This window comes from Myotis lucifugus, unplaced genomic scaffold (assembly GCF_000147115.1).
Source record: "Myotis lucifugus unplaced genomic scaffold, Myoluc2.0 scaffold_418, whole genome shotgun sequence".
NCBI lineage: Eukaryota > Metazoa > Chordata > Mammalia > Chiroptera > Vespertilionidae > Myotis > Myotis lucifugus.
In genome coordinates this window covers 735411-756225 of record NW_005871466.1, presented here as the reverse complement: position 1 = coordinate 756225, position 20815 = coordinate 735411, and the positions used below count along the sequence as shown (strand labels likewise).

The following is a 20815-nucleotide window of genomic DNA, read 5'->3' as shown; positions in this document are numbered from 1 at the left end:
CCATGTGAGCTTTACCTCAGCAGCTGCTGGATGCAGAGTGATGGCCACAGATATTAGACCCGACCTGGGGCCGTTTGGTGAAGAACCAAAAGGTGGTGAGAACAAGAAAGCGCCTGGCTCAGTTTTAATGTCATTCCGTCTAGACTCAGAACCTGAAAGCGGGGGGGACGGGACGGGACGGGACGGGACGGGATGGGACGAAAAAGGGAGGGAGGGAGGGAGACAGACAGGGAAGACCGAATGTTAATGTTTTTCAAAACCAAAATGTGAGCTTTAGTAGATCAGCACTCTGCCAGAAAAGGCCAAGCGAGGTCCCTCCTACCTTTCCCGGCACTGCTGGGAAGAAGTGGAATGATGGGGGACGGCACAGGCTCCGGGGGCTCCTCTTTGACCAAGGACAAATCAGGGTATCTGCTTACTTCCATCCCCACCACACTCTCCGGAGAGGATGAGGGGACAAAGCTGTCAGGACTGTCCCGATCAGCACTGTGGTCCTGCATCCTACAAGAAAAATCAATGCGACACATCAACGAGGGCCCTTCCACCAGAGGGACCGTGAGGTTCTCTGGACATGGCAGTGGCATGAGAAGCTAGAGGTTGCCAAGGAAAATGGGGTTGGAGGACAAGTGTGGTCTCAGGCTAAAGAGTGTGGGACACCCCATGAACCCCACTCCTCCCCCGGGAGATGCTGCCATGCTAAAGGAGACCCAAGCACAGCTTGCGGACTGAGTCCCTGGGGAAGCCGGCACGGTGGACTGCTGCCCGGGTACCACGCACACTAGAGGCCGCCGCCCCCAGCTGCTCTCGAGTCACAGATTTTGATTTCTGGCAGAGGCACAGGAGGCAAAGGAGACCTGGGCTCTCAATCTGAACCAGTCACTTCTCCGCTTTGGCCCACAGCCGCCTCGTTAATAAAGTAAGAGGCTTAGACTCAATGACGTCTCATCAGTAGAAGGTAGTTACCAAACCTTCCAAGGGAGACAGAAGGACCTGATGAAGCACGGAAGCACCTGACAGCCCCCAGTTAGATTCCTGGGACTAAAGAACTGACACAAAGGAGTCCTGAAATAAGCACCTCTGATGCCTGTGACTTGTCTTCTACTTTAGACTCTTCGAGCATCAATAGACCAAATCAATCACATTCACAGCTTATAAAGGACAATGACCTTTTGAAATATTTTAAATGGAAATTCCCTTTGTCTTAATGTCTGTCTGATTATTATGAGATTTCAACAATTCACAAACCAATTTTGTTTAATAGCAAGAATGCTTTATAAACTTCAAATTCTGAAGAAAATTATTCACCAAATTTTGCCCCTTAAATGTTTTTACAGGGTATTCCTACAGACATCATTATACATACATACATTACACAAATATGGAATAACTACAAAATACTGTGAAAAAAAAGCTACTACCTTAACTCCTCCTGGTTGTTGTGAGGTGGTGTGGGCAGTGACGCTGGCACATCGACGGTCTTTGGGCCTTGAGCAATGGCTCTGGCCAGCAAGTCGTCCTGCGGTCGGAACGGCAGATGGAATGGTTTAGGTCCGAGGCTTTTGGTAACTGGAAAAGCAAACACAACCATGAATACATTTAGTCAGAACTGCTGAGTGGGAAGACCGTCCGCTGGCAAAGGCACACTCCTCAAGGGGTCCCAGCGAGGCCCCATCGTACCTTCGTGGCTCACTAACACTCCGGCTTTTCCAGCAAGCTCTTCAGTTGTCGCAAAGCCATTTGCCATCTTCTGACAGGCCATAGGAGGTGGTGTAGGAGGAAGAGAGGCAGGGGGTGTTGGAGGATTACTTAAATTATTCTGCTGCAGGAGACCAAAAAATTTTAAATTACATGCTACTGAGCATATAAGCCATGACCTTGTAAAATATAGTTCTGTGAATTCTTAGCACATGGGAGCAAGGCTACAGAAATGTAATCAAGGTGGCTCTTCCTAACTCACACCAAGAAGAAAAATAAATGTCCAAGCCAAGAGGCTTCCTAGTGGAACACACACTCATGACAGCGTGAGCGTACTATCCTTCACTTACTTGGCCCAGCCTGAGCGCTCAGCTCTGACAGTAAGAAGCAAATTTACATTACACCTGATTCAATCCTACACAACTCTTTTCAAGCTGTAGCCAGTGAAGGACAGTTTTAAAATTCAAGCAATAAATTGTAGAAAGTTCTCAAAAATTCCTTTATTAAATTCTCATTAAGATATGCCCCAGTTCTATAAAAAATTGAGAATTTGTGGCCCTAATTCTATCATTGCAACTCATATCCTAGATATTAGAATCTGGATTGTCCAAAATCTCTAAGCAAAAGCAGGAGCAATAATACTAAAATGACTGAGTCATTCACAAATGTAGTTCCTCCTCCAAACATTTCTCCCTGCTTCACCTTTGTCACCAATTTGTCATTTACTTTTGATTGTGGGAATCTACCAATAACAACATGCAAATCAAGGGCAAGGTGAAATGCTAATCTGACAGAGACCAAGGGTTTCATGAAGACGCAGTTGTGCTGGAGAACAGCTTGCAGCAGACAGAAGGCATTTACGAGAGGCAGGCCAGCTCTAGCTGAAGAGAAAGCCAACACCAGCAGAAATGAGCATCACCGGGAACAGGCTGAACAGTAAAGTGAGAAGAGAAGTCCTCAGGAAAACAGGCGATACTCTCAAATATTGTTGCAAAAAAGATTTGTTTTTGCAGAAGTTAGATGTAAAACGAAGAGTGTCTAATGAGGCTTTTATAAAACTTGGTGTAAAAGATAAACCTGATTAGGTTTGATATTTTAGTAGTCTAAGAATTAATGCATAATTGTAATTAGTACCTAATTAAATAAAATACATTTTAAAATATTTTTCATTTAATTTTTCAGGGTAAATGCCTAACTATGGTTTTAATCCTCATTATTTACTATTAACTTAGATTTGTTTTAAGAGTTAATAAAGCTTATAATAGGGAAATACATGATGGGACAAAAGTAGGTTTACAGTTGCTTGTGTGGAAAATAATTCAATAATTAATAAGTAATAATACAAGAATAAACTATTTTGCATACTCACAACTGTAAACCTACTTTTGCCCCACCCTGTATTTTCTCCGCCATGGAAATACACAATGGATATTTTTCACAATTTTTAATCTTTCCTCTACAAAAATCTCAAATGTTCACATCAGAAACACTTCACCAGAAAAATGTTAACCTTGTAGCTAAACTGAAGTTTAAATGAAACTTGGAAGATTAGATGTAAACTAGACGGAAAAAATGAGACAAGCTCTGCCAATGCTGCTACGTATCCAGCGAGGAAGCGAGGTGACACCTTGGCAAAGAAACATACCTTGTAGATCAACTGAGAATAGTAATCCGAAACCCCGTCAAGGGTAGCACTGCCAAAAGTTCCTAGAAGTCGATTCCCACTATTAAATTGGCCACTGCCATAAGGAAGAAAGTGCGCAAAGTTCACTCCAATGATTGGTTCCATTAGAGGGAGCAGAGAGAGCTGCTATTAAAAAACACATTTAAGAGTAATGTACACGGCAAACAAAACAGGGCGATTCTCAACTTTTCTAAGACCCGAGGCAACTTAGTCAAACAGGCTTGAGAAAAATAAGACTTAAAAATTTCAAGTAGCAAAATGCTGGAATAAATGAGAGACTGCTGAATCTTTAAGATCTACTTTAAAATAGGCTCCACTCTTGTCTGTTTTAAGGAGATGCTACCAGGCATCTAACAAGGAAACCACGTCCTTATCTTTGCTCAGCAAGAGTCACGTGTGAACCAGGCCCGGGGCCCAGTAGCACCTCTCAGAGGCCACGCCCCACCTTGGTGACAATCACAAGGTCCAGGAGCAGCGCTGCCTGGGGTAGACCAGCAGCTGCACGTCTGTGTGTTTAGCCTCACAGGTCATGTGGACAGAGTTCCTCTGCTGCTGAGCTGCTGAGCTGCTGCCCTGACCATCACCTGCCAATCCATTTGTACTGTGCTTTCGGATAAGCTGCAGTTTTGCAAACAGGAACTCACTGGGCTCCTTGCTGAGATATGTTTTATCCCTGTAACTCTCTACTTCAGGGCTAAAAATGCATTTGATGTTCTCACATCCTTGAAAGGCTCACCTGCTTCAGGTGGGTAAAGGTGTCGCTGCTAGAACACACAGCCTGCTTCTCCTCCTCGTCTTTTCTCCTTTTCTTTGAGCGAGGAGCTGCCTTCTCTCCTGTCCTCTGGGTCCGTTTGCCTCGTGGTTTCTTGGTTTCACTTCCTCCCTCTACTTTTGGCAGCTGGTTGTTACCACATCCAAAACCACCTTGCGTGTGAGCTCCCAGAGTTTGCTAATGTAATTGGAAAAGTGAAGAAGTAAGTGGACTGTTCACACATGGATTTGCAGTTCATACTAATCCCTGACACACATTCCTAACATGAGGAGTAAAATTCAGGAGGGGAGACAGTGGCATCGAATGCTCTCACTGTTTTCTGAAAATATCATCCCTTTCTTCAAACATTCTCAAGTGTGGAAGTCAGTGAGCTACAAAGCTGGAGGGAAGAGCAGAACTCCTAAGTTGGCTCCTTTCTCTTCCAGAGGAAGCACTGCTACAGCCTGACTTGGAGCACAGCCGAGCCGTGCTGTGCCGGCGACAGACCAGAGCTCCAGTCCCTGCTGTGGCCTGCGCACCGGGTCTGGCCGAGTTGTCCTGGGCTCCCCTGCGGCGTGGGTAAGCACAAGGCCAGCAGGACAATGGCAGGCTCCAGAGAAGCCTTACCTTGCACACCTCTAGTTGAGAACTGGCCTCAGATCAATAAACAACAACACTGGGCATTCAGATCAGCTCCCAATCATGCATTGTCACTGCCTATTGCTGTTTACTTGGAGTCGATGAAAAAGAACTTACGTGATAGCAAACAAACCTTTCTTTACTTTTGTCTTTATAATTAAGAAGTGAGAATAAATCAGTCCTTGAAGAGGTTTTTAAGTCAGTGCTATTGATAACTAAAAATACAGGAGTTTTCTTTAGGGCCATTATTTCTAAATTTGCTATAGGCAACTATAGCTGCTGAACTTCTTTTAATGAATCTTTAAGGGTTTTGAAGATTATAGTTTCCAGATATAATCTAAATGGGTTAGAGAACGGACAGCAAAGCGCCAAGTAGTGAACATTTTAGCCTCTGTGGGCCATGCAGCATCTGTCCCAGCTACTCAGTTCTCGGCCCAATACTGCAAAGGCAGCCATGGATCATCCATAAATGACAAGGTTGGCTGTGTCCCAATAAAACTTAAATTCATGGACACTGAACCTTGAATCTGGTGTGATTTTCACATGTTGAAAAATATTACTCATTAGATTTTTCCCCCCAACCATTTAAACATGTATAAACCATTCTTAGCTCCTACAAAGAAGAGGTGGAAGCAGCTCAGACTGCCCACCCACCTGGGCCGGATTCGAGGCTCTCAGAGGGCTATCACCGCCGCAGTGTGCATCGCCTGGATGGGTTGGAAATGCATGTTCTCTGGCCCCACCCACACCTGCTGAATCAGACACCTGGGAGTGAGGGCTCCAGGTGATTCTGACACATTAGTTCGGGGAACCTCAGTCCTAGAGCCGTCCTCTGCATATGTATAGGAATTTCCTGGGATCTTATGAGAACATATTGGTAGGTCTGTGTTGGGCATGTGATTCTGCATTTCTGAAAAAGCTCTGGGTGAGGTCACACTGCTGATCCCAAGGACTGCAGTCTGCAGAGCAAGTGCCTAAGATTGCTCACTGGCTTATAAGAGACTAATATGTAATCGCTTGTGTAAGTGTGAGTGGGCCAGGCAGACATTATCTCTAATCCTCACAACCATCCCTTAGAAAGCTGATATTACTACATTTCAAAGAATACATTTAACTATAGAAGAACACAAAAATCATCGGAAAGTATGCCTGAGATTAAAAAGTCAACATTTTGCCTTAGCCGGTTTGGCTCAGTGGAGCGTTGGACTGCAGACTGAAGGGTCCTGGGTTCAATTCCAGTCAAGGACTCGTACCTTGGTTGCAGGCTCGATCCCAGCCCTAGTCAGGGTGCATGTGGGAGGCAACCAATCAATGTGTCTCTCTCACATTGATGTTTCTCTCTGTCTCTCCCTCTCCCTTCCACTCTCTAAAAATCAATGGAAAAATATCCTCGGGTGAGGATTAAAAAACAAAACAAACAAAAACAGTCAACATTTTAACGTATCGGTTTGCGATCTTTTATGGGTGCCTACATGTATTTTGTTAAAAATACAACAGATTGAAAAATAAAATAATTTTTAAAAAATACAACAGATTGCACTTTGCTTTCTTTTGTTTGGTTGCTGCTTTTTAAACTTGACAGGTTCCCCATGACATTGAACATTCTTACATAGCAAAATGAAATGGCTGCAGAAAACCCTGTATGTCATTCAGACTTTGAGACATTAAATAATGATTTAACCAATAGCTGCTATAGTGAGTCTAGGTTGTTGTTTTTTCTCTCTTTTTCTCTGTTAGTAGAGACAGGATCTTAGCTATTCATGTAGTTACATCTTTGCACATATTAGAATCTTACATTGCTGATGCCAGATTCCTAAATGTACAGTTGGTGGGTCAAAGGTATGAACCTTTTATAAAATATTACAAGCACTGTTTGTGCTTTAACTTCTGCAATCCTTGTGGCAACCCCACACAACAGGGGATGTAGATCCTGTTTTACAGGTGAGGAGAGCGAGGTACAGAAAGGGTGCTTCCCAGGACAACAGCTGGGAAGTGCTGAGACACGGACTTCATCCAAATGGGAGTGGTGGGACCCCCCACTCCGACGAGGAGGGTGCCCCTCTCCTAATCCCAACTGATGGGGGGAACAGTGTGGAGAAGCACTGGGCCTATCCAACTCCTGCCACGACGACGCTGCCTACATGGGACTACAAAGTACATGAAGTTCTTCATCTGCAAAGTGGGGATAATGATATGTCAGGACAAGTGCTCAGCACGGCCCAACGCCAGGAGTGTGGTCAGGACTCGTTACCCCTGGTAACAGTGTGCCTGCCCCTGCGACCCCCCCCCAGAACCCAAACATTTATACATTTATACATACATGATTAATCTCACCCCTTTCTCTACCTGATCGCCATTATTAGGACTTCACTTCACTATCCGAGTGCTGACTCCTTGCTAAGCACGTGAGCAGGGGCTGCAAGATGTGTTTGAGAAAGGCGCCTGGAGAAGACGGTTCCAGAACTGAGTTCTCAAAGGAAAAAGACCCTGGCTGGATGTAAACGCCAAGGGGAGCTGCGGGCCACACAGCACGTGGGAGGGGGGGACATAAGGGCACTCAGGCACTGCAAGAGTTCACTGTCCCGAGGGGCAGCGGTAGCTGGAGACTGGGCATATCTGCTGGTGACAAAGAGGCTGAGAAAGTATTACCACTAACTGGAATTTACAAAAATTACATATATCTATCGACTCAACAGCCACCCTCTACTGAACAGTCAAACAAGAGAAAAGGAAGCCAACACTTGCCTAAAGCTAGGCTCTGTACCACTAGGTATCACTGTAAAAAATGGAAACGCAGTGTGAGCAGCACTGTGGGAAAGCTTATGAATACATAGGAACATACTACAGCTTCTGAAAGACAAAGAAGCAAACCTGTTCCTGTGACCCAGGAACCCCAGTTTGAGAACCATCTCATGGAAGTTCATTAAAATGCGGGGGCTGGAATCTTGTAAAGATGTATTTACACGGCCCTTCGTAAAAGGGAAAAATAAAAAACAAAAGCAAACCCAGAGCAAACTACTGATACATGAAAAAGGACAAAGATAAACTAGCCCGTGTGTAGAACTGCATTTGTATAACATTACGTGTTAGTACATGTGACACGGGGCTGCCTGAGGGAGCCTGGGTGTGTTTCAAAGGCCAGTGGAAAACACACACTTTCCCAGTAAGATACACATGTGCTTCTTTGCTTTAGTCAGAGCAGCCTGATGTGGGAAGAGATCAGCCGACAGGCCCAGGTCACATCTGAAAGGCGTCACCACGTCTCTGAGTTTTGAAGAACAAAGTATACACATCATCACTTAACATCTATGTGTCTACATCAAAACAAAGCGGTCCTGTCGAGGCGGAGGCCGCACGAGCCGGCATGAACACGGGGTCCTGCGCGGCCACCCGCCAGGGGAACAGGGACAGCTGCACGGGCAGGGCTCACTTACCGGTCCTTTGGCTGGGTTCTGCCTCTCCGCCGGCTTGCTGTCCTTCGTGCTGTCGTCTTGTGAGCCACAAGTGCCTTCCGGTTTCTGGGTCACGAGGGCAGCGGCCTTCTTGTTTTTCAGCAGGTGCTTCAGAAGCTCATTGCCCAAATCTCCTTTGGCAGCAGGGGGAGGGCTCTGCCCTGAGGAGATGGGACAGACGACAGCTGCGTCTGCTGCCTGACTCCCAGCCTGTCCCTCTGAGGGAGGCCCCTCGGGGCCTGGGCACTGCTGGGGCTCGGCCATCTCCGGTTTGACCTCTTCAACCGTGGCAGGAGTGCTCGCGGGCCGCGTGTCCGCCCCTGCAGTGGCGGACGTCTGCTGATGGGGGGTTCCTTGTGAGAACTCCTCGTGGGGCAGGCTGTTTTCCAGGTCTGTACACCGCTGGCCTGCAGCTGCGCTTGCAACCGACGAGCCAGCTGCTTCCCCCGGCTCGGGCTCTCCTTGCAGAGGCAGCTCGCTGGGCGTGTGGACTGTGGGTGTGGAGGTAGTTTCAGAGACACTCGGGGTTGGGGGAGCAGTGATATCTGAGTGTGGAGTGGACGGGGCCTTAGTGGACTCCACGTCATCATCTTTCTTCTTTTTTCTTGTTCTTTTCTTCTTCCCCTTTTCCTCTGGGATGATATCAGAATACAGCTGAATGAGAGACTGGGCCGATCCGGGGTAACCTTGTCCATGGGTTAAGGCAGGGTCTTGGCCACAGGGGAGACTGCTGTTGGCTCCTGGCGATGCTGTGGGCAAGGCAGGTGTGAAAGGAGCCCTCACGGGGGACTGCTGGAAGCCAGCCCCGGGAAGACTGCTGTGCGCCTGCTTACCAGGGTGGAAGGTTGGGCTCCCGCCAGGAATTGACAGCGAGTCAGGGACCAACGAGGGGGGTCCTATCTGTCTTCGCTCGTTGGTCTGCATGAAAGTTGGGGTGGGGGGTGAATTAACAGACCCTTGTGGCAGGCTCTGCTGCTGCAAAACCTGGCCCACCTGCTGCTGCTGTTGAGGAGACTGCTGAAGGGGCCGTGGGGGCTGCAGGAAGTCACAAGGCAGGTCAGGGCCATAGAATGGGGCCTGGGGCACGGCTGTCCTTGCGCTCAACTCCGGACCAGTCAGGCCATGCTGCTCTAGCTCCATCCTCTGCTGCAGGGCTCTCTGGCGGTCCACCTCCTGCATGAGCTGAATTCGCTGCCTCTCCTGCTGTTCTCGGAGACGCTCCTTCCGTTCCCGTTCTTGAAAACTTTCACTAAAGGGGTTGTTGTCATCAAACTCCACCCGTGGAGGCGGGCCGCTCTGTGGATTTGCATTGGGCACTGTCCCTGGGGCTGATGTACACGTTTTCATTGGTAATTGGGCAACTGGAGGCTGGACCCGAGGAGGGTTGAGGGGGAGGTGAGCAGGGGCACTGGGAGGCTGCCATCCAGGTAAGCTAGGCATCCGCACGGGGCTGGTGTGGCCAGGAATGACAGCTGAGTGCTGCAGTGGCTGGGCCACCAGGGGGAAGGTGGGCTGGCCCATGGCAGGTGGGGCAGCTCCGGGAATGGGGGGCGGCACCCTGGGCATGACAGCAGGTGGGGCCATTGCATGCTGCTGCTGCTGCTGCTGCTGCTGCTTGATCCGGTAATCCTCCATCAGCTCCGCGTGCTCCTTCTGCTGCTTCCGGATCTGGAAGAAGAGTTAAATCTCACTCATGGATGGTGCTGCAGGTGCCCAAGGGCTTTGGGGGTTATACCGAAAGCAGTTCGATCTTAATACAGGCAAAAATATTTGGCTGAGGCAAAGGGCAAAATCACAAAAAGTTGGATTGATAAGCATTAACTAAAGATTGCCAATCTTTTTTAACAATAGAATTTTTCTATCATCTGTAAAATTTCTTTACTTATGAAATACCAAAAACAAATTCGAAACAATTTTCTGAAATGAATAGTAAGAAAATCATACTGTGAAAGTCAAACTATTTAAACTGCACAAAACAATAAAAACTCCACAGAAATCATTAACTGCGACACCTTAGAAGTGACATTAGTACACAAGTTTAGAGTAGCTGTGAGATGTAACTCAAATTTACCATTGAAACATATTACAATTTCACTTCTTCAATATACAAAATGGCTCGACATGTTAGGATAATTACTAGCATGTGTTCCACACCCTCCCCTTCAGGTTAAAAAGACGGAATTGGAAAACTCTGCATTTAACAGCTAACATGCTCAAGTGATGCTTTCTGAAATGTGTACAGGCCCAAGGTAATGTTCTGAATAGCTCCTAGTAGTGCCCTAACCGACTGGTGTCAGTTACTTCATTCCAAACTCCTCTGTGCCCCAGTGCAAGATGCCATAGACTCATCCCCAGGGAGACACTGCCCGAGTCCTGGGGGCGCATGGCCTCCCTTAGGGAGCTGGGAGGGAGAGGCTCTGGGTGACATTCGCATCCTTCAAAACCACTCCCATTTCGGATGTATGCATATTATACCAGTAGTTCTAACAGTTTCCCTGGCCAACTGGCACATTCTCTGCATGTGATGGTTCTGACCTGCTCTCCAGTAGCTGTGTAACTTCTAACTTACTTTCTTATCTTTTCTGACCCGTTCACTGGCATTGGATTGGCAGTAAACTGGCAGTGGTTCTCAACCTGTGGGTCGCGACCCCTTTGGGGGTCAAATGACCCTTTCACAGGGGTTGCCTAAGACCATCGGAAAACACATACATAATTACATACTGTTTTTGTGATTAATCACTATGCTTTAATGATGTTCAATTTGTAACAATGAAAATACATCCTGCAATCAGATATTTACATGACGATTCATAACAGTAGCAAAATTACAGTTATGAAGTAGCAACGAAAATAATTATATGGTTGGAAGTCACCACAAAATGAGGAACGGTATTAAAGGGTCGCGGCATTAGGAAGGTTGAGAACCACTGGATTGGGGAAGCAGTATGATAGACATTGAACACCTCAGTACCTGGAACATAGAAGGTGGTGGTCCCTGCCTTTCCCAGGACATTTAAAAATACTTCAGAAAACATTGTCAGCAATTGCTTACTTTACTGAGATACAATGGATTATTGACAACTATACAGTAACAGATGGCATGCCCATTTTCCAAGTTCAGTATTAGCTTCTGTAAGTATTTGATGCATGGATATAAAATTAGGCCCTTAGCATAGAGAAGTTACAAAAATACACTGAAGGCAATAAAAATGCTAAAATTACTTTATAAGAAATACCCTTAAAAGAACATTTACTTGCAATAAGCACAAACCCAGCGAGTAAATTTAAAGAGAAAAGAAACCTCTCACTCTGGATTAGCCCCAGTGTAGCTTGCAGATAAGATATTTGAGTCAAAACCCCTAATTCCATAGTCAGTGTGAGTGAGCATGCACTTGCCTCTGGGAGGACTCAGATCCTTCGTGTGTGCCATGGTTTAATACTCACGTCTTTGGAAGGTGGTAGAGAAGGTTGTTTAATAGAGTGTTCATTACACAGAAAACACTCCGATTTCTGTCAATCTACTCTGAATGCCTCCCTTTCTATATTAACATTTAGATTACTTTTCAATTTTATTTTAAAAGTTCAAATAGACAGTTAGAAGCAAAGGTGACTTTTTGGGTGGACAATTCCATTAATGTTAACGCACAGAGACATTGGTGTAGCCATCGCCACAATCAAGATACAGAAAATTCCTGCAGCCCTGACCGGTTTGGCTCAGTGGATAGAGCGTCGGCCTGCGGACTGAAGGGTCCCAGGTTCGATTCCAGTCAAGGGCATGTACCTTGGTTGCGGGCACATACCCAGTGGGGGGTGTGCAGGAGGCAGCTGAATTGACGTTTCTCTCTCATCAATGTTTCTACCTCTCTATCCCTCTCCCTCTCCCTTCCTCTCTGTAAAAAAATCAATAAAATATATTTTTAAAAAAAGAAAATTCCTTCATGTGACCCACCCCTTAGCAGTCACACCTTCTTCCCTCATCCCTTAGCTCTGGAAACCTCTATGGTCCATTCTTATAACTCTGTCATTTCAAGAATGTCATACAAATAGAGTAGCCTATAATATTTGGGGATTTGCATCTTTTACTCAGTATGTTCTCGAGATCCATTCAAGTAATTCTGTGTAGTACTCCACTGCATACACAACACTCTGTCCAACAATTCACCACTGAAGAATACCTGGGTTGTTTCCAGGTTTTGGTGACTATGAATAGTCACTATTTGTGTACAAGCTTTTGTGTGAAGCCAAGTTTTTAATGCACTTAGGTAAATACCTAGGAGCGGGCTCTTAACCCATCTTGAACAGTTACTGTTTAATTTTCAATAAAAAGTTAAAGTTTTACTTCTTTTTAAGTATAATTGTTACTTCAATGAACATTTTGAGAAATATCTGGTTTGTAATGGAAGATAACAGCAGAATGGTTTCATTTTTCAGAAATGAGTACTTTTCATAAAATATACCATGTATTTTAGAAATATTAATAAAAATACTATGAAAATGAATCACCAGAATGACTCAACTGCTTTATCTGAAATTTCACTAGAAACCAGGGAACTAAAGACCACGGGCAAGCAAAGGTCAACTCCAAGTGAACACATACTTCTGGGGCCCAATTCTTGTTCCCGCCTGAACCGGGTTCCCCGTGAGCTCTGTGCTCAGTGGAGCTGAGGACCCCCAGAGGGATTTTTTAGGCAGGGAAAGTACCTGGATTTCCCTGGCTGCCCCAGGTTTCATACCAGAGTGTGGAAGTGGCTCCTCTAGGTCAGGGTGATGAGTTAACCTCTTCAGTGGCACTTATTAAATACGTGCTGTGTGACGACTACTCCAGGGACAGGACTGGCTGTCACTTCCTCGGTTAGTGAGAGGCCCACAAGCTGCTCCTGCGTCTGCCCAACACTAACCAAGCCCTGCGTCCACTTGCCAACGCCTGCCCGCCGTGCAGACGCGGCCGTTACCTGCTCCAGCTGCTTCTGAACCATGCTCTGCTGCTCAGTCACATGCTTGAGTTGCTCCGCGTCCTCTTCTGGGAACTCACGCCCGGCCTTCTTGGCGGTGCGCTGCTTGGCCGACAGGGCCTTCTTGGATTTTCTGTGTGCGCCGATTTGTTCTTCGAGGTATTTCTGCTGCATCTGAAGCAGCTGCTGGGTCTCCTGAAGCCACTCTTCGTATTGCTTACGTTGGGAGTCATCTGAGGGGATAATGAAAAATTCAGCTCTGTTAATTTTCTAGAGTCCAATAAAAAGTTACACACATCCATTTTGTAAGGAAATGCATTTTACCATGACCTTGTAATAGGTATTCTGAAAACATGATACTAAACATTAGACCATAATGTAACTATAAAGTAGGAGATTTTAGGAAAATATTTGAGAAAACCAAAGAATGCATGTTTTTAGTTCACAGGCTACCTTCATACTTATCAAGACTATAAATCCAGTTTCTGAAAGCAGATGACTTTTATCTAACAGATAAAAACAATCTGCTCAACTACCAAGTTCTCTAACTCATGTGTGTATTTCATTAAGTCACATTTACAGACTTTGAAGAGACAAAGTAAGACACATGTACCCTATTAAGGTCCAAAGCATAGGTTAGGTATCCTTTCCCATGTTAATTTCCCTAAGTTTTAAGGGTTACCCTATTTCTCAATAGTGAAAACATGCCCTAAACCGAGAGGGAGGGAACCTAGAATGCCTTAGAAAGGACAATCTGAAGTCTATGTTTTATAAAGGAAATCTCTAAGTTAAAAACATTGTAACTTATGAATTTTATAATTTAGTACTTGTATAAGTAAGCAAAGTAAAATCTTTAATTAACCAAGTAAAATCTTGACTACTTTTATGACTGTCATTGATATTGCCCCAAAATAGTTATATCTCTTCATCTTGTACCAACAGTCCTTCTTTATTCTTTAAGGGCACTTCACATCACTGATTCCAAGTTAAAAAAAAAAAAGTCATCTCATGGTAGTGAAATTCAGAATATACCTTTTTGAAGACAAAGAAATGAGTAAGTACAATTTCAGGAAGGAAATTCGCTGAAAAATTACATCAGTGATAACAATATTGTCATACAGTGAGAATGCAACCAAAGCCAATCAATGGGCACAGTAAAGCCAGAAAAAGCCAGTTGGTTACAGCAGTTTGTTTTTAATGCGAAATGTGTTCAAATTGTGATAATAATTAATGCAGGGGAATTTTAATGGGTCAGACTTTGGGTTTGTTCCTAAACCCAGAAGTCCCAGTACATGTATGAACTTGAAATCTAGTCTAAATTTGAAGGGCATTTTTTTAAGAACAGGCTTTTTCAACAAGGTTTCAGAAGTTCTGCTTCTGGTAGAATGAGACCTACCGCAAGGAAAGCCTTTCTGGTTTCTGGAACCAGGAGAGCAGAGGTGAGCAAAATGAAAAATAATGGTGAAAAAAAAAAAAGTTAGCTAAACAGTCTGAAGATTTCAGAAAGGTTCAGTTTGGGGAGAACTTTAAATACTATCCTGAACCACCTTGGGACCCCTGGAGATAACTCAAAAGGACTCCGTGGCATCCTGCATCCTTGCCCTTCACACCATGCTGCTAACCCACATGATTCCTAAGCACATTTCCTATGTTGTTCCCATTTAGTGTCCTTGTCACAGAGGCAGACAGTCATTAGAGCAAGAAAAGGCTAAATTCTAGTTGTAAAGTGCCCAATCTACATATAAAACAAACAAAAAACCCAGCAACAATATTGAAGAGAATGGGAAAGGTGATTTTTCTGTATTAAAATATTTACCTAACTATAATTCTTCATGCATAGAGAAAAAAAGCAATGAAAATCCATGCCTTGAGGAAAAGACACCAAATAAGGTTTCATAAAAGATGAGGGCACTCAGACTGAAAAACACACCTACACTAACTCCACGTTTTTAGAACACAGAGCGCAAACAAGCAATCCCCAGAGAACAGGTGACTTATTAGATTTATACTTACTGACAAAGCCTGGACCAAAATTTGGAGGATTAGGCCTAGAAAGCTGATGTGTTATACTGCCATCCTAAAATAAGTAAAATTTACAAATAGGTTTATTCCACATTTCAGTTAAAGGGGGGAAAATTTTTTTAAAAAGAAAGAGAAAGAAATGGAAGGGGGTGAAAAAAAACCCTTTAATTTCCTAAGACATCTTTAAAGCTCTCCTTTTAATAAAAAGTAGATGAGTTGAGTGGTGAAAACCTATTTTCTGAAAATTTTAAATTATCTCTGAACTATTTCATGTCATAGATTTCAGTTGAAAAACGGGATGATCCATCGGAAATACAATAGTAGGGCAAATCAAATACTGTTAGCACATAGCTAGAGATCATGTAAAACTCCACTTTTTTATGAAATCCACCTGGTTTCTTCTGCAATTAAGACATAAACATGGGTTCTGGATTGACTAGCTCCCACTTCACAGCACACACTTCTTTATTAACAAAACCCGACGTCTCTAACATGAACAAGTAATTGAAAATATTAGTCTCATTTTTTAAATTAAATGTCTGGTTTCTTCCAGGGTGACTGAATAAACAGTTTTTAATTTCACAATTCCCTGGAGACAATCTAATACGTTTAACTTTGAGAAAATATTTATCAGTCGTTACAAGTTCTGTTAGACATGAGCTGTACACAAGGTAACGATTGTAAGAGACACTAGCAGCCAGAATGTGCTGTATGTAACCCTTACACTGCGAGGCTGGGGACCATTTGACAGGTAGGAAAAAATGCAGGTCACAGGACGTATACAAACTTTGCACAGGAAATTTAGAGTGGAACTGAGTTTTTATAAAAACTCATCTATGAAGCCTATGCTTTTTCCACTGCCTGAGATGCAAGATGGTCTCTCTTCTTTTAATAATAAAAACATAGTAATCAGCATAATAAAGCTGAAGCACAAACTGCCGGGCAGAAAAGAAGATTCCACAAAGACATGTAGTAGGTCACTTAACAGGTAGTTTTTGTTTTGTTTTTAAATCTAGGCAGATAATTGAAAAAAAAAAATCATTGAAGAAAACTCTGTATGAGATGAGCAGGTCTACTTTCCCTAACATTGCTTGACACTCAAATCTATACTTCAAGATGATTGTCATGAATGGTGAATATTCAAAAGACTAAATTATTCCAAGGAATAAATAGCAGAACATGACTGTATCTAAATAGAATGATTACGATCAGTATTCTACTGTTTATAATAGATTTACATTTTTAAAAATAATGAATTAAATCCAAAATGCAGAACATGAAAATGTCTTTGTGGAGTCCAAAATAAAAACCCAAGAGATTAGCCAAAGAACATATATGCATAGCCCATGGACATGGACACCGACAACTATGTGGGGAAGGCCGGGGGTTGGAGGGGCTGGGTGGAGAGGAGCAGAGGAGGAGGGAGTGGGGACATCGGTAACAGGATCAGCAATAAAAATAAATAAATGTAGAATCAGAAACCCTAAGCATTTGGTTGCCCTCAAGTGACTTTCTACCCTTAAATATATGGGTCCTTTTCAGAAACTGTGGTCAATTTTAGTCTTAATAAGAAAGTCTTTATTCCTGCTGAACAGATATCTAAGCTCCTATGTCTTCCTAGAAGTGGCCTCCTGGGCAGAAGAGGTCTGTCAGGAACAGGACAGTGTGGTTTTGATGACAATACCTGAGGAATGGCCTGTGGCAGGAGAGTCTGGCCGTCACCTGTTTGCGCTCCAGTCACCGACTGGCCCATGAAGGGGAACCTGTGAAGGGAAGCACTAGGTGTCAAATGACAAGCATGCACAACTACACTTGTTTTAAGTGCTCAACAATGTTGTCCTCCAGGGAAGAAAGAATGGCATGTCCTCCTCGTCATGAACATCTGCGAAGGCCCAGTCTTCTGTGTGCCGACCCCACTTCACCCTCCGCACCCTCTCTGAAGTGCGGCCTCTTCCTGCCGTGCTGACTCGTGAGTCCTGACTCATGACGAAAGCAAGAGGCCCAGAGGCTTTCCCCAGGCCCACCAGTGAGCTGTGGTAAGTAGGCCACACCAGAGTTTCACTTTCTATTCATGATTCATCATGCCCTAAAATAAAATTAATTCAACCCTTTGGATAAAAAAATCTAATGAAGAAATAGTTTTATTATATACATTCTAAGAAAATTTTTTTCTTCTTCCAATCTCTATTTTATTTTTTTTTAAATATATTTTATTGATTTTTCACAGAGAGGGAGAGAGTTAGAAACATCGATGAAAAAGGAACATTGATCAGCTGCCTCCTGCACACCTCCTACTGGGGATGTGCCCGTAACCAAGGTACATGCCCTTGGCCAGAATCGAACCTGGGACCTTTCAGTCCGCAGGCTGACACTCTATCCACTGAGCCAAACCGGTTAGGGCTCCAATCTTTATTTTTAAAAATGCCTTTTCTGAACTGAAAAAGTAAAGATAATAGGTAACTTAGCTATTTTGTATTCTAAACTAAAGATGCACCTCTCAAGAAGTTTCACACATTTTCTACACCTAATGTTAAAGCAAATTAAAAATTGGTCACAGACCAAGAAAAAGTCTACAAGGTTAAAAATATTTGGCCAGCCCAGCTGGTGTGGCTCAGTGGTTGAGCGTCAACCCAAGAACCAGAAGGTCACTGGTTCAATTCTGGGTCAAGGCACATGCCTGGGTTGTGGGTTCGATCCCTAGTACAGGGCGTGCAGGAGGCAACTGATTGATGTTTCTCTCTCATTGATGATTCTAACTCTCTATCCCTCTCCCTTCCTCTCTAAAATAAATAAAAAGATACTTTTAAAAAATTGGCCAATATATTTTGTGGTTGTTGTTAATCCTCACCTGAGGATATTTTTCCATTGATTCTCAGAGCGGAAGGGAGGAGGAGAAGAGGCAGAGAGACACACACATTGATGTGAGAGGGCTGGGGACTGAGCCTGCAACCAAGATACGTGCCCTTGACCGGAACTGAACCCAGAACCCTTCAGTCTGTGGGCAGACTCTCTATCCACTGAGCCAAACCGGCTAGGGCTGGTCAATATTTTGATTCACCTATCACCCCTGCACCCACTACAGCCTGGGCAGGAATGATCTCTTAATCCAAATATCACTCACTGTCCATCACCCTCAGTAGCATATTACACTATGTTGAGGGTCTAACACCTCCACTTCTTCAAAGCACTCAGCAGAATAGCAAACGCTATGCCTAAAACGTGGCTAATACCTCTAATTATGATGCTGAACCAGCAGGGGTTCTAATTCTGGGGCCCATCTTTTAAACTAAGTGCTAACAAAGTTTAGCATTTCCTTGTATTTTGACTATAAACAGCAAACTACAGTATTATTAGCAGTAGTGTGACTTTGTCACCAACAGAACTCACATTGCTTTCATAACAAAAGTTGTTGCACATACTAATATTCTAATTCATTGTTACTTTGAAATTATGGTAATTATTAGACCTTCTGCTAAATTTGTTAAAGCATCAAGAAGCACATATGCCATAATTTTTAAATTTAAATAACTATGTTTCAAATATGACTGATTTCCTTTGTAGTATGTTTTTGGTTTTGTACATAAAATGTTCTGCATCAAAAGGTTTATGACATAAAAAAGAACCCTATGGTAAAGAATTAGTGTGAATAAATACTGTCCAACAGTGCAAATCTCTACTTTGATCTCAACAATACTTCTTACCCATTTCCAAACTATCTCAACAAATGAAAAGAACTACTCCTTTAAGGACTCCTAAATAATCGGAAGTCTCACTTATTAAATTCATGTAGATTTTACATTCAATTCCATAATCATTCTTTTCATAAAAGTTGTTCAACAAGATAATGAGGCTAACTTGAGGCTTTCTCCTCACTATTGACAGAGGCTATCAACCAGAGATCTCCATAAGAGAGGACCAGTGCCATCTGCAGATATTCTGACTTAGTAGGTCTGTGTTGGATTAATGCAAACGCATTTTTTAAAGTTGCCATATAATTCTGACAGTGGTCCATGATAAAAACTTAAGATATAGCCCTGGCTGGCATGGCTCATGGGTTAGAACACTGGCCTGCAAAGAGAAGGGTCTGGGGTTTGAGTCCCGTTCAAGGGCACATACCTCAGTTGTGGGTTCACTCCCCATCCCCAGTTGGGGCGCATGCAGGAAGCAACCATCCGTGTGTCTCTCTCACATCGATGTTTCTCTCTCTGTCTCCCTCCAGCCCCCTTTCCACTCTCCCTGAAAAAGCAATGGAAAAAGATGCCCTCAGGTGAGGGTTAACAAAACAAACAAACAAGATACTGCCCTGAAGTTAATATCCCTTAGCTGGCACAAGTACTCTAATTCCATAAATTCACGTGGTCAAACAACTCTTACAGTCTTCTTTAATGCATAATTTCCATGTTTCTGCTAATGGTGAAAAGATATACAAATTATCCTAACTTTCCAATGCCCTCTTTTCTATTCTTCTTGCCATTTCTTTCTGATTTGAGTTAGTTTGGGGACTTTCACTTTAGAGCTGGCTCACTCAGTCCCACACTTTTCTTTACATTATTCCTTTGATCGTATAAAAAATATTCACAGGCTTAAAGAAACCACTGTCTTATCTCCACAGTTTGACTACTATTTTCCTGCTTACCCTCTCATCTTTGTGTAGGATGAAAGATCTCGGTCCCAAGACTCATGTCAATCTTACAAGCCTTTCTATGATGTTTTATTATGTTTATCCTGAAACTACAGGAAATTGATCATATCCAGCTAATATCACAACAAATATAAATACTATTCATTCCTAAAACATAGTGGGCTTTCTTATATATTTGAGTTTTGGAGAGAGAGAGGAAGTCGGAGGGAAAGAAACATTGACGAGAGAAACATTGATTGGCTGCCTCCGGCCTCTCCACTGGGGATCAAGCCCACAGGTCAGGCATATGCCTTAACAAGGAATCAAACCGTGACCTCTTGGTTCCTGGGGCGATGCTCAAACACTGAGTCACACTGGCCGGGCTAGAACATAGGGTGGTTTTTAGGTACTGTATATTCTTTGTAGGAACTAGTAATAATTTCATACACTTCTTGATGCAAAGGAAGAATGAGAAACACCTTCACCTACCTGTTCATGACCATCGGTGGCATGCCCATATTGTTTTGTGCCATTACTTTATTGATGCCTTTAAGGGCCACCATTTTGGCTTTCATTATAGGATCTGTAATTGCATCAAAATCTAAAGAAGAAATATATTTTAAAGTTACTAATTTCACAGTACTTGGTTCAAGTTACACTTAACTGTCACAAACATTATGTAATTTAGAGGTTTTTATTCCTTATTATTTAATAAGCATTATCACAGGTTTCTAGGCTAGGTAAGGAATGATGAGATACAAGGGACCTTAACCAAATTTAATGGCATCTCAGTGGCCCATCATTGAAGCAAGCTTGGAGACCTTAGTCCTGCAGGAGTGAAAACGGACAGCTTGTCACACTGAAGGGGAATGACAGCAATAATCTAAAGCAGTGAGATTCTTTTCACCCAAACTTTCACATGCTAATCGAAACTGCTTCAAAATGTTAATGTCCTGAGAATTTACAGTTATTTCCAATACTAGGGAATTCCACTAAATC

At 43.4% G+C, this 20815-nt stretch overlaps 1 protein-coding gene across 3 annotated transcripts in view; it reads right to left on the bottom strand.

Moving 5' to 3' along the window:
* The window catches only part of KMT2C (lysine methyltransferase 2C), a 248324-nt gene that overhangs the window by 19769 nt on the left and 207740 nt on the right, over positions 1 to 20815 (bottom strand). For all 3 annotated transcript variants that reach the window (XM_023743909.1, XM_023743910.1, XM_023743911.1), the window contains 11 exons: positions 20306 to 20417; positions 16880 to 16958; positions 15187 to 15250; positions 13174 to 13406; positions 8204 to 9889; positions 4116 to 4328; positions 3341 to 3505; positions 1678 to 1819; positions 1419 to 1566; positions 323 to 501; positions 16 to 152 (listed from right to left, as the gene is read on the bottom strand). In XM_023743909.1, the coding sequence (XP_023599677.1) occupies positions 16 to 152; positions 323 to 501; positions 1419 to 1566; positions 1678 to 1819; positions 3341 to 3505; positions 4116 to 4328; positions 8204 to 9889; positions 13174 to 13406; positions 15187 to 15250; positions 16880 to 16958; positions 20306 to 20417 (3158 nt within the window). The remainder of the gene's footprint in view (positions 1 to 15; positions 153 to 322; positions 502 to 1418; positions 1567 to 1677; positions 1820 to 3340; positions 3506 to 4115; positions 4329 to 8203; positions 9890 to 13173; positions 13407 to 15186; positions 15251 to 16879; positions 16959 to 20305; positions 20418 to 20815) is intronic.